General features: G+C 41.5%; 2 protein-coding genes across 4 annotated transcripts in view; both read left to right on the forward strand.

Annotated features, from left to right (window-relative positions):
- golga7ba (golgin A7 family, member Ba) overlaps positions 1 to 6,465 on the forward strand; it is a 13,006-nt gene extending 6,541 nt beyond the window's left edge. For both annotated transcript variants that reach the window (XM_053229869.1, XM_026931908.3), the window contains exons 2-5: positions 2,067 to 2,192; positions 3,002 to 3,154; positions 3,323 to 3,424; positions 3,522 to 6,465. In XM_053229869.1, the coding sequence (XP_053085844.1) occupies positions 2,067 to 2,192; positions 3,002 to 3,154; positions 3,323 to 3,424; positions 3,522 to 3,602 (462 nt within the window). In that variant the 3' untranslated portion in view covers positions 3,603 to 6,465. The remainder of the gene's footprint in view (positions 1 to 2,066; positions 2,193 to 3,001; positions 3,155 to 3,322; positions 3,425 to 3,521) is intronic.
- An 892-nt stretch (positions 6,466 to 7,357) lies between these two features.
- Positions 7,358 to 13,632, forward strand: r3hcc1l (R3H domain and coiled-coil containing 1-like). Of its 2 annotated transcripts, none has more exons than XM_034300080.2 (7): positions 7,358 to 7,482; positions 7,827 to 8,369; positions 8,459 to 8,643; positions 8,785 to 8,855; positions 10,618 to 10,713; positions 12,128 to 12,268; positions 12,373 to 13,629. In XM_034300080.2, the coding sequence occupies exons 2-7, from the start codon at positions 7,836 to 7,838 to the stop codon at positions 12,423 to 12,425; spliced, it is 1,080 nt and encodes a 359-aa protein (XP_034155971.2). In that variant the 5' UTR covers positions 7,358 to 7,482; positions 7,827 to 7,835; the 3' UTR covers positions 12,426 to 13,629. The 2 variants fall into 2 exon arrangements, with proteins under 2 accessions (XP_034155971.2, XP_034155970.2); XM_034300079.2 differs by lacking the exon at positions 7,358 to 7,482 and adding an exon at positions 7,512 to 7,654 and having other exon boundaries at positions 12,373 to 13,632.
- Positions 13,633 to 13,834: the final 202 nt, after the last annotated feature.

Genomic DNA, 13,834 nt, shown 5'->3' on the forward strand with positions numbered 1-13,834 from the left:
GGGTGTTTTCAGACCTGTAGATCTTTGTTCCGAAACGGGAACTTAAATTGTTACAACGCTTTCACAAGGCAACATTTCAAACCGTACCAAAATGTGTTTATGCAAGTCACATGTGAGTAAACTTTCCTCTCATTGGTCGAGAGTAGTGTCCTTGTTTATGTTCCAGGGTTCTGCTCATAGCGGTCATCCATCACGATAGATAGACAGCAGCTCCGCGAGCTTATTGTGGCTTTCTTTTTAGCTGTAGTTATTATAATTTATCAGCTCATTGAAGCAGGCAAATTTGTCTTTTTCATCTCCAGAGCTCCCAGTCCTGCAAAGTGAATCTCGAACTTTAATGTACTGTTGATGGAGTCGATGATGGTTGATGGAGTTGCGCATCACAGTTCCACGGAGTGATTAAAGCCCATCTCCTTGAGACGCTCGCTAAACACCTTGTAAACCTCTGTGTTTGTCATTTTTGAAAGTTGTTCAGAAATATGTTTGTCAGACCAAATTTCAATGAGGCATTTTACCTCGTCTTTGGTCCAAGTTAAACCACAATTCATGTTACGAGCCATTAGCGAAACAAACACGCTTTTTACATAACACAGTTCCCATTATATATTGTAATACAGGTTGGTTTGTTAGTCTGTTGGTCAGATTGCTTTCTCACCACAAGCGAACCGCTCCAGAGCTCATTTGCAATCAGGCCGAGACTCCATCATTCAGGTGGTCTTGGACCGATTGCTTTGGTGTGGATCTGAGCGCGATTGCTGTACATATTTGTCTAAATGAACCGAAACGAAGGGAAAAAAACGCACCAGGTTCTGAGACAAATGCTCCAAATGAGCCAGGTGTGAAAATACCCTCAGGTCACAACATTCAGTAAGAAGCTGATTAGGAGCAGCAGCGTTGGTGATACCTATAGATAAAACCTGTCCTGTTTGAAAGGCAGCACAAGGACAGCTGTCTGTGTTTTTTTGGTCACACTTGAGTCAGCGTCACATACAAGTCCTTCAGAGAAAGCAATCCCGTTAATTCTTTTTTAGGTTTTGCTCACAGAAGCTGCAACTCCTCCACAATGCATCCACAGTGTGTGCCAAAGTCTACTGTAACATGTGGTCAGAAATGAGGACAGGATTAACAGAGGATAATCCATAAACATAATGAGGCAAAACACACAACTAGATAACACAATGGAACACAGAAAACAGGACTTTGACTTAACGATAAAAACACACACAATAAGACTTTAGAGGAAACAAGAAACAGGTGAAAATAATGAGGGAAACAAACCAGTGACAAGATGAAGGTGAGACGAGAAAACAGAAACCAAACAAACGTATATGAGTAAAGTTGTCACAAATTCCCCGTCTGTGTGTGTCGCGGCTCCCGGCGTGAATAGCGCCACTTCTCTGTTTCGTTCTGTATTTATTTCCTGTCATGATTTATTTCTATATCCATACTTATTTTGTTTTGATTTCAGTCTTGTCTCCGCCCCGTCTTCTCCCTATTGAGTCACGATTGTGTTCAGCTGCTTTGTGTTCAGTTCCTGATTAGTTTGTCTATTTATACCTCGTTGTGTCTTGTGTCCCAGCGCGAAGTCTTACCATCCATTTATGTCGTTAAATCCGAGCCTTGTTTTCTAATCATGGATTATCCTGTCTTGATGTTGCCTGCCTGTGTTTTGACTGATATGATAATGATTATTGGATTTCCATTAATAAACGCCATGCTGAGTAGACACATTTGATGTTGTGTCTCATCAACGTACAACAAGGCGATCGTTGATATGGGAGCAGCATAGGGATCGAGGATGAGAAAATTGTAACAGGGTTCTTATGATGACAGGTTACAGGTGTAGTACCAGATTTAGTATTGCATTTATGTGTAGCCTATTGTGTGTGTGTGTGTGTGTGTGTGTGTGTGCATTAAACTTTCATGTGCTCTGTGTATCCTATAATGCATTTGAAAACTTGAAACTGTGAAAGTATGAATTTATAATTTTAATTGTTTGTTTGTTTGTTTGTGTGTGTGTGTGTGTGTGTTTGTGTGTGTGTGTGTGTTTATGTGTGTGTGTAAAGTTCCATAATCTACAGGAGCTGAGACACAGCGCATCTCTTGCTAATAAAGTGTTTATCCAGAGAGATTACTCTGAGGGAACTGTCTGCAAATTCCAGACCAAATTCCCCTCCGAACTGGACAGCCGGGTGAGACACACACACACACACACAAACACACACACACACACACACACACAGAAAAAAAAGCTTGATTGTGCTGTTTTGGTGCTGCTGTATTCAGGAGTTTCAAATTCCCCAGAGTTTAAACAGTGCTGAACACACACACACTCACACACACACACACACACACTCACACACACACACACACACACAAACATAAGTGCTAAATGAGCGCTGGAGAACTGGAATTAAATGATGATTTAATGATGATTAAATGTGATGTCTTTTTAAAGTGTTAGAGAGGGATACAGTTACAAAGAGACACACAAAAGACCTGCTGAGAGAGAGAGAGAGAGAGAGAGAGAGAGAGAGAGAGAAAATGAGACAGGAAAAATGCAGTGAGAGACAGAGAGAGAGAGTGACAGACAGAGAGAGAGACAGAGAATGAGACAGTAAAAATGCAGTGAGAGACAGAAAGAGAGAGTGACAGAGAGAGAGAGAGAGTGACAGACAGAGAGAGCGATAGAGAATGAGACAGGAAAAATGCAGTGAGAGACAGAGAGAGAGAGTGACAGAGAGAGAGAGAGAGAGAGTGACAGACAGAGAGAGAGAGAGAGAGAGTGACAGACAGAGAGAGAGACAGACAGAGAGAGAGAGTGACTGAGAGAGAGAGAGAGAGAGAGTGACAGACAGACAGAGAGAGAGAGGGGGAGAGAGAGACAGACAGACAGAGAGAGAGGGGGACAGAGAGAGGGGGGAGAGAGAGAGAGACAGGACTATTATCCTGTATTCCACTGATTGGCTGGTTGACTCAGCTCTTGCGTGTGATTGGTCAGATTGAGAAGACTCTGTTCGAGGACACGGTGAAGACGCTAAATAATTATTATGCGGAGGCGGAGAAGATCGGAGGCCACGCCTACCTCGAGGGCTGCCTTGCCTGCATCACAGCCTACCTCATCTTCCTCTGCATGGAGACGCGCTACGAAAAGGTGTGTGTGTGTGTGTGTGTCAGAACCCACTCTAGACTCTGTGTAGCTTCACTTTATCTAGCTACCATATCCCTGATTTAGTCTGTTTAGCTAGCTAGCAATCACTAGCTAACTTGGCTGATTAACAAGCTAACATCACAGTGTGTGTGTGTGTGTGTGTGTGTGTAGGTCCTGAAAAAGATCTCACGGTACATTCAGGAGCAGAATGAGAAGATCTACGCTCCCAGAGGCCTCCTCATTACTGACCCTATAGAGAGGGGCATGAGAGTTGTATCCTTCCTCGCTGTGTGTGTCTGTGTGTGTGTGTGTGTGTCTGTGTGTGTGTGTGTGTATGTGTGTGTATGTTACCTTGACGCTTATGTATCAGATTGAGATCAGTATCTATGAAGACAGAGGTTCCAGTGGATCCAGTTCAGGAAGCAGCACCACCAGTAGCAGTGGACGATGATGATCTCCACCCCCTCACACACACACACACACACACACACATACACACACACTTACGCCTTTTGCCTTCATGTTTCCCCTGTGAATGGATGCATTCAATGGTTCAAGTAGAAAAGACACAAACATCACAATCACCAACGCGGTCCATCTGCAGATCACACCACACTGACAATGGGCGTGGCTCTGTGTCCATATATGGAATCTTCAAGTCGGAAAAAGGAGTTAATTTGCATTTCTGTGTCCCATGTTAGGATTGTCAGGATTCTAAAGGGATAATAATCGTCACTGCCAGTGAGCGGTATATCTAGGTCCTTCATTGGTTCCCTTAGAGAGAGAAAACAGAGAACCCTTAGGAGATCTTGATTTAACATCTAGCTACCATTTTCACACCACTGCCTGCTTACCGTTCTGTCACAAAAATATCACTACACTCTTCAGATGGGTTCCTCAAGGGTTCTTTGGAGTGAAGAACCCTTCAGAATGGATGGTGAATGATTGGTTACAGCTTTCTAAAAAGATTCCCTTCGGAGCGATTTCTGAGATCTGAAAAGGGAAAGCCTCTGTTATCGGGTTCTACGTTGTTCTACTATAAAAGATTCATCCTCATCAGGTAGTCAGCTAGTGCAAGTGCTAACTACCAGACTAACATAAGATAACTTGACAAGATTTTCATGGTAATATCGGTAACACAAAGACACGCCCACTTACCGACAGACACGCCCACCAGTCTCAGATCTGCAGACAGACCTTCCTCCATACACTGCACATGACCTCCTCAGGACACACCCTATATCACCCTGTCATCCACCTGCACTGGAGATCCACACTTAGTGCACGTCTTGGAGAGATGGATGTGAACCACGTTTACACACTCACACACACACACACACACACACACACACACACACACACTTGCATGATGTTCTCACTTTTGCACCTCGGTGTGTTGTATGTAGCAGCCTGTAGGGCTGATGGAGAGCAAAAGAGAGTCTTCCACAGTGGGTCAGGAGTCGGCCATGTTTGCACTTTTCCTTTTTTTTTGTTCCTTTGTGTGATGATTTTATGTAAGATGGTTGGCTTAGAGTTGTGTGACGATACAGGTCAGATGTCAGGAGTGAGACGCGGAACAAATCCGGGATCAAGAGCCATGTAGATGTGCTGTATTTTATTATTAAGAAATGAAGAACCAAATCTGATCTCATATCAAACCGTTTACCGTATTTTCTGTAGTAAGTCGCTCCTTTTGGGTTCCAGAAGAGTGCTGTTTTCATTTTTGTGCTAGAATGAAGCTGTGATATACAGAAATGGAGGCTAATTTCTCACTCCTTAAAGGACAAACTGAAGAACATTTTAGAGAGCTGGATGGAACCTGTTTTTCTAACTGGGTATCAGAACCTGTAGTGGCCACTATTTTGACACAAAGTGGTATTATGCAGATTGGGACGTGGCCAAACAAACTTCACTCTTGGTTTTTCAGGGGTTCTTTGGATAGTTAATGCTCCTTAGCTTCCTAAAATGGTTCCACTTAGAATTTCTCTGTTTCAGGGTTCTACATAGAACCTAGATTGTTCCCCTTGAAAAAAAAAACAAGCCAGGGAACCCTTAGGGGTTCTAGATTTAAACTTTTTTTAAGGAGTGTATTGTAGGTACCATTTTCACACAAAATATCAAAATATCACTAGCTACACTCTTTAAAATGATTTCCTCAAGGGTTCTTTGGATGGTGAACGATTATAACGTTCCAAAAATCGGTACTGGAACGATATCTGATAGGGAAACCTTCTGTAGTAGGGTTTTACATAGAAAAAGGTCCTTTAAAGGTCTCTCCAAGAAGGAAAAGGCAAAGAAACCCTTTAGGATGGATGATTAATGGCTATAATCTTCTAAAAAGCTTCTTCTTGGAATGGTTTCTGAAAGAGAAACCTTTTGTTGCAGGGTTCTACACAGAACGTTTAATGAAAGCATTTTGAAAAGGGAACCCTTTGTTGTAGGGTTCTATATAGAACTTTTTCCCCAGAAGGAAAAAGCAAAGAACCCTCTATAATTCTAACTTTCTAAAAAGCTTCTAATTAGAGCAGTTTCTGAAAAGGCTAACCCCCTGTTATAAGGCTCTACATACTGTATAACCTTGAAAAGAATTCATCTTTAGCACTTGAGGAGATGTTCAGAGGAAGGGATTAGTACTCTGGAGCGGCTTATTGTCCGAAAAATACGGTATTGCAGTAGTTTAGAACCTGTATTATTTATAATATTCCTTGTTTAGAGCTTCCAGTGAGTTCCGGGTCTTCCACGTTCTAACACACTGAAACCACATAACTTACCTCTGGAGTAGAAGACCTGGATCAGGCGTGTTAGGAGCTAAAACATAACAAAACAAAGACAGATTAGTTTGGAGAAACTCAGGATTAGAGATGTGGGTAGAACAGGATCATTCATCATACTCTCATCTCATTAAGCTTCCACTGCCATATCCAATACTCTAATCTTCTCATTTTTATACATGCCTGCTCATGTCTTCCTGCTCATGACGTAGCTGGGCATGAGAACGCAGAACCGACCTCCTCAGCGTGCCATGAAACTGCCACTCGCCAAACCCTCGTTACACCTCGGTATGAGCTTCCATTCCCTAACGAGAGAACTGGCTCATGATTATGCAAATATGTAGATGGGTTTTCATACAGCCTGCACTCACTGAAACATGAAGCGTGTTTCTCTGTTGTGTAGCGAAGTGAACAACAACACAGCTGAAGCTTACGGATAAAAGATTACGGCACCAAGAAAAAGACAGGAAAAGTCAGAAGTTCATATATGATCCAGTGCCACATGCTTCTCTGTGCATACAACAATAAAGTACTTGAACAATCTGTTGCCTTGTCTGTGTTTATTCTTCATTTTAAAATGTATATAAAGCCTTTTTTTCCCAGAAAAACCACAGTGTACACAATTTTCCCCTTTAGCCAAGACATGTTCAGTGTATTTACATTCACTTCTTTAGGGTTGCTCTGAATCTAGAAGTCATGGAAGTCCATCTCACCCAAAAATCACTATCATTACTAAACCCGACTGAGGTGATGTTCCAGAGGTCCAGTCACTGATCACCACTGTTTCTGATGACCAATCACTGATCAGTAGTCTTACCAGTGACCAATCACTGATCAGTAGTCTTTCCAATGACCAATCACTGATCACCAATGTTTCTGACGACCAATCACTGATCACCAGTTTCTGACGACCAATCACTGATCACCAGTCTTTCTGACGACCAATCACTGATCACCCATTTTCCCAATGACCAATCACTGAACAGTAGTCTTTCCAACTACCAATCACTAATCACCACTGTTTCCAACGACCAATCACTGATCACCCATCTTTCCAATGACCAATCACTGATCAGTAGTCTTTGCAACAACCACTGTTTCTGACGACCAACCACTGATCACCATTCTTTTGCAACTTTCTTGAGTGTTAAAGCACCTACTTTTATCTTTACTCTTTTATCTTTATCTTCTTTATATATTTTATATCAATCTATTATATATTTTCTACTTTTAGCACAATGGTAGCACTATAACTGCATCCTGCTAGCCCATGATTTAACCATTTTGGCCTCCCTTGGTGATAAATAAATATAAAAAATCAGAGAAATATTCTAATCTATACTGATAAATAGTACTAAACAAGTTCTGTAGTTTGTATAAATGATAAGTATTTTTGGATCTTAGTCACCGAAAATAATACAAAAACAAACAAACAAACAAACAAAAACTACAAATCCCATACAAAGCAGTCATGGCGTCCTTTGACGGTGACGTCATCACGCGGCGACCAAAAACATCCGGTTATGGTTTCAACATTTCGGCGTCTTTGTGTGCTATAAGGTTTGTGCCCGAAAACAAGCCTCTGTGTAACTTTTACAAATAAAATCAACACAGAATTTAATTGATAATATAATTTTGCAATATTTAAATGAGAAGTTCGTGATTTATTTGGAATTTCAGAGAGAAAAATGACAACTATTGCTAGCTAATGATAGCGTGTGTTGCTAGCCTGGTTGAGTAGTTTATATGTGTATTATGAGATATTGTTATATATGATATATTATACAGTTAAACTGATTTCTATGCTAAGGAGATGTTTAATTTGTTAATACAATAATGAGTTAAGGGGTCTGATTTGTATACCATAACTTCATTTGGAATAAACTTGTATATATTTTTTCCAGAACTTCTATATGGTGATGGAGGAAAGCAGCCAGCCAGAGGGAGAACCCAAACCCTCAGCTCCATCGCGCACTAAGAAGCCTGACATGGCCATTTATGTACCCAAGGGACGTCAGGGAGAAAACCAACCCCAGTCCAGAGAAAAGCCCCAATCAGGGGGTGATAAGAAACCCAAAGGCAGACCCCGGTACACCGATAAAGCCCGGAGATACAACTCCAAGAACAAGAAGGACAAAAGCGGAGGAGATAAAAAGGAAGCAGGGGATGAGGGGTTTACAAACGGCGAGGACGAACCAAGCACAAAGGAAGGGGGACAAGAGAAAGATGAACCCCGGGTGGAAAAGGAAGACGAATCTACAGAAGATGCAGGACAGAGGGTCTCCTCTGAGGACGTGAACACCCCAACACACACGACTGGTGAGTTAAAGACTGCAGAGACAGAGCAGAACCCGAAAGAGGAAGACAAGAAAGAGGAGGAGGGTGATAACTGGGATTCTTTATTCACCGATGATGGAGAATGTCTCAACCCACACCTGCTGGAAGAGGTATAACACTTTATCTAAAACCTGACGTGTAATTACAGTGTGTTATGGTGTGATTGAGTTCAGCTAACTGTCCATACTTCCTGTTTCAGATCTCTCAGAAGGCGGGGCATAACAAGGCGTCCATTCAGGAGCCGCGGTTCGACTACTATAATTGGACGCCGGAGGACGACGAGGTGGAGCTGCGAGAGGACGAGCTGTCTCATATCGTGGAGATCTACGACTTCCCTTCTGAGTTTAAAACAGAGGATTTAATACGAGCCTTCTGTTCCTATCAGTACGTTGTGTATACTGTTACTGAATCCTTCATGCTGTTACTGAATCCTTCATGCTGTACAGGGGTCATAAATGAGCAGCGTAGTAAAGTGTGTGTGTGTGTGTGTGTGTGTGTGTGTGTGTGTGTGTTTGTATCTTCCAGGCAGAAAGGCTTTGATATAAAGTGGATCGATGACACACACGCCCTCGGCCTTTTCTCCAGTCCCATAGCAGGTCAGTTTTAAAACCACAGGCTGATAATTAAAGTCTAACTGTTTCCTCAGAGTTGAGGCACGTAGCAGCGCGGTCAGTCAGCAACAGCGTGATGGAAGAATGAAACGCTTCGAATGAGTCTCTCGTTATTTTCTGTCGTGTCGGAGTTTTATTGGTCTGATGCTAATTCCTAATTCAAATCACCTGCTGTGTTTTCTGCTAATATTTAGTACACGATCACACAAAGTGTCCATTTCTCCATTACACAGTTCACATTTCCACACACAATCATTATGTCCAGAACTTAAATATTGATTAATAATCTGAACAGCTCTCGCACACCGGATATAAATACACACACGATTGAAATCTAACCACGAGGCCAAAAAGTCTCTAATTCAGATCTGTTTTTAATTTGAATATTATAAATATACTGTATGCACTGGGGGTCATTCGAGTGCTTCCCAAAATCTTTAACAGATGTCTCCTTGATTTGATCAAAATCGAAATTTGATCGCCTTCAGTAAGGAAGTACGAATTCTTGAAATGCGCTCAGAGGATCACGGATACACAAGTGCTTCCTACACACACGTCTTTTCTTTATTGTGGTGCATGACCTGAGGCTGGAGGATGAACGCTCCACCTAATGGCAGAAGAAGAATAAGAATGGCACAATAAGAAGCACAAATGTGAAATGAATCATTGTAATTAAATAAACAAAGAGTGCAAATATTTCTAAGGATTTAGCTGAGAGAGCAGGTGAGGAGCAGGATCTTGTTTAGGCCACAACATCCACGTTTAAGTGTGTGATTAAAGCTACACTAACAATAAATCTTTACTAAGTGAATCGCCTAAGTGGCTTTAAAGTGACGCTTTAAAGCTGTGAGTGATGATGTCTCGGGTTGGTTAGTTGTGTGTGTGTGTGTGTGTGTGTGTGTGTTCTGGATTCATCTTTACATCTTCTGACCAGCAGGTGTCACTGTGTGATGTTCGGGGGTTTTACAGCGATTATGTTTGGAAGGTTCGGTTAAATGCGCTACTTCCCTGTAGTGCTGTGAGGCGTTTTTCGTTTCTGTCTCTCCGGCAGCGTCGGCTTCCTCCAACTGTTAGTCCTATATTTCTATAAGCTGTTTATATGAGTTTTATATATACATATATACGCAAGAGTGAGTCAAATGAAAACCTTAAAAATGCAACGTAAAGTAGGATTCAATTCGATTCTAATTTAAATCTAATTTTTCCAGAGGAATCCGGACATCATTAAGCACTGGAACACGAACACGAATGAAATGGAGATGATGTAGAACGATGACGCACTTTTGTGACACACAAAACCCTCAAAACCCAGAAACAGATAGTAAAATACCGCTAACGTGAGTGCATTGAATGTACCGGAAATGCAGGAGCCGTACTAACAATAATAATAATAATAATAATTATAATAACGCATTTTATTTATAGAGCGCTTTTCAAGATACTCAAAGACGCTTTACATAAATAAAAAAAAAATAGTCATAGGACAACACAATAAAACCATACAGCGTAATCACATAAAATCAAAGAGCGTTTGTGTTTGTGCAAAGAGCCCATTGCTTGACGTTGATGTACTCTGTGTGTGTGTGTGTGTGTGTGTGTGTGTGTGTGTGTGGTGTTTGGGTCTCTGTCATATGTACATGTCCTGAGAAGACCATGATGTAAACTCCTACAACAAATACTTAAGGTTTTTTGTTATTGCAGTACTTCTAAAGCCAAATAATTAGTGTGTGTGTGTGTGTGTGTGTAGCACGAGATGCTCTGAGGACCAAACACCCCATGCTGAAGGTTCGTCCTCTCTCCAAATCCTCCTCAGCCACTAAAGCCCTAGCACGTGCCTCCTCAGGTACTCCCTCTATCCCTCGTTTCTGCTTCCTACAGCCCTGTGCATAAATATTCACACCCGCCCCTTTTCAACTTTCCCCCTTTTCGTACAGTGCTACGATGCTGTTTGTTTAGGTATATTCTCTAACACAACACAGGTTCTCCCAGATGTATTAATATTCAGATTATTTACAAACAGTTGAGGTCAAAAGTTTACATCCCCCTTTCAGAATCTGCAAAATGTTTATTATTTTACCAAAATAAGAGGATCATACAAAATGCATGTTATTGTTTATTTAGTGCTGACCTGAATAAGATATTTCACATAAAAGATGTTTACATAAAGTCCACAAGAGAAAATAATAGCTGACTTTATAAAAATGACCACGTTCACACTGAGGACAACTGGGGGACTCGTATGCAACTATTACAGAAGGTTCAAACGCTCACTGATGCTCCAGAAGGAAAAACCATGCATTAAGACCCGGGGGGTGAAAACTTTTTGAATTTGAAAATCAGGGTAAATTTAACTTATTTTGTCTTCTGGGAAACATGTAACTATCTTCTGTAGCCTCTGAAGCGCAGTACTAAATGAAAAAATGTACACATCTCCATTCTGTTCAAAAGTTTTCACCCCCCGGCTCTTAATGCATGGTTTTTCCTTCTGGACCATCAGTGTGCGTTTGAACCTTCTGTAATAGTTGCATATGAGTCCCTCAGTTGTCCTCAGTGTGAAAAGATGGATCTCAAAATCATACAGTCATTGTTGGAAAGGGTTCAAATACACAAAAAATGCTGGAAAACCAAAGAATTTGTGGGACCTGAAAGATTTTTCTGAAGAACAGCAGGCAGTGTAACTGTTCAGGACAAACAAGAGACTCATGAACAACTATCAGTAAACAAAAAAACACAGCTGTGGATCATTCAGGTAACAACACAGTATTAAGAATCAAGGGGATGTAAACTTTTGAACGGGGTCATTTTTATAAATTCAGCTATTATTTTCTCTTGTGGACTTTATGTAAACATCTTTTATGTGAAATATCTTATTCAGGTCAGCACTAAATAAACAATAACATGCATTTTGTATGATCCTCTTATTTTGGTAAAATAATAAACATTTTGCAGATTCTGAAAGGGGGATGTAAACTTTTGACCTCAACTGTAAAAGATTTTAATCGCAAAATAATTAGCTGAATGGAGTTGAAGCTGAACTCTCACACACAGGATATAATCAGCGACGGGGGTGAATACTTACGCACTCACAACTTTTATTTGTGAATAAGCATTCAGTATTATGGGCTATTTTTGTGTGTGTGTAGATTCATGACATATAATCCCAGTCCATTTTGTAACACAAGAATATATGGAGAAGTTTAAAGGGAAGGGGGCGAATACTTATGCACAGCCCTGTACCGTCGTTTTATCCTCTGTAGATTACCTCCTCCCGGCTAAAGAGCGTCCTCAGACGAGTGCGGCTCTCGCCCGGCGCCTCGTCATCGGCGCTCTCGGGGTGAAGAGCACGCAGAGCCGAGAGCAGCGTGAGGCCGAGAGGAACCAGCTACGGCAAGCCAGAGGTAACACACACACACACACACACACACACACACTAAAACAAAGAACTTTTTAAATGTCTTCATGCAGACGTGTGAAACGTTTTACACCTTCTGATTCTTTTTAGAGCAAAAACGACTGGCAGCCAAGCAGCGAGACGACGCCTGGGAAGGGAGGTGAAGCTCACACAGTTCGGTCACACACTCTCCTTACAGCTCTCACACACACACACACACACACACACACAGCGAGCGAATGAGATTCTCTCCCTCTCTCTGGACGCAGGTCTGAGGCTCACAGTGCGTTCCCTGGATGTCGGTGTTACTGTAATAGCGAAATGACTTTTTTCACCAAGCTGTCCGTGTTGTCACACTGCTGGTTTCCATGGCAATGTTTATAAAACGATATAGAACACGACACGTACAGAGTAAACCTTCTTTCTAACTACCGTTACCGTGAACGCCGTTGCATTTTCAGAAAGTGTCGACGAATCCCTGCCTCTGAAATGCATCATTACTGTAATCCTGTCATGACCTGGATGTCTGTGTGTGAACATGGATTTGTTTTAAAGCCACACACACACACACACACACACACAGCTGCAACACCTGACTCGTGTGTGTTCTGTTCAACAAATCCGTGTTCACACACAGACATCCACATCATGTCAGGAATGCGGTAATGACACACGATGCTGAAGAGAACCGGGACTCTAGGGAAAGAAACGCGTCAATGGTTCTGCATTCACGCCATTTTGACAGGAGTCATGTAAATATCTTCTCTCGAGTTGTTGTCATGGCAACAGAATGACTCCTCCCACAATCCCACAGACGACAGTGCGGGGGGGGAAAGTTATGGTTCAAAATGAAGCCACTTGAGTCATCGAGCCTGCTGGAGGAGAGTTTAACGGAGGTGTTGGAGGTGGTTTAGGATTGAAACCACAACAGAAAGCCTAATGGTTAGAGCTCTCTCTCTCTCTCACACACACACACACACACACACACACACACACACACACACACACACACACACACAGGGTTATAATGATGTTCATGCAACACCACTTCTTTCTGTTCCCTTTGTAAATAACGCGATGGTGTGTGTTTTGATATCTTCAGGTTTTTAAATATGGTTGTTTTATAATGTACAGCTTTAAACTCAAAACAAAAAGCTTCTCTGTTCTGATGCCAAATGACACACAGCGCTCTCTCTCTCTCTCTCTGTGTGTGTGTGTGTGTGTGTGTGTCAGAAACCCGTCTTCAGACTGTGTTTGAGGTTTTTTTTAATGCTTTTTAAGTGGGACTGTTTGTTTCTGACCCATGAAGCACTGCTGTAAAGACTTAACTGTGATTTGAATAAAAAAATTTAAACAAAAATGAGTCTGGCTCCGAGTTTAACACGTTGTACTAAATGTATTTCACTGAATTTTAATTTACTCGATACACCGAATCACTTAGAAATTAAACGTGTTCAACAAGAAATTATACAAGTTTTAGTTAGAAAATCAAGTGATTGGTGTGTTTGTAGACGAATTAAGGGAATTAACGAGGAAAGAGGAGGATTTTAGATCAAAAGATACACTACAGTAT

The sequence above is a fragment of the Pangasianodon hypophthalmus genome, chromosome 26, assembly GCF_027358585.1.
Source record: "Pangasianodon hypophthalmus isolate fPanHyp1 chromosome 26, fPanHyp1.pri, whole genome shotgun sequence".
NCBI lineage: Eukaryota > Metazoa > Chordata > Actinopteri > Siluriformes > Pangasiidae > Pangasianodon > Pangasianodon hypophthalmus.

What these genes read in the sequence shown, in the direction of transcription:
- r3hcc1l (XM_034300079.2), top strand. Translation starts at nt 7,631, where the DNA reads ATGATAGCGTGTGTTGCTAGCCTG. An exon ending in ACCCACACCTGCTGGAAGAG is followed by an intron (nt 8,370 to 8,458) that starts GTATAACACTTT and finishes TTCCTGTTTCAG; the next exon opens with ATCTCTCAGAAGGCGGGGCA. An exon ending in CGAGCCTTCTGTTCCTATCA is followed by an intron (nt 8,644 to 8,784) that starts GTACGTTGTGTA and finishes TGTATCTTCCAG; the next exon opens with GCAGAAAGGCTTTGATATAA.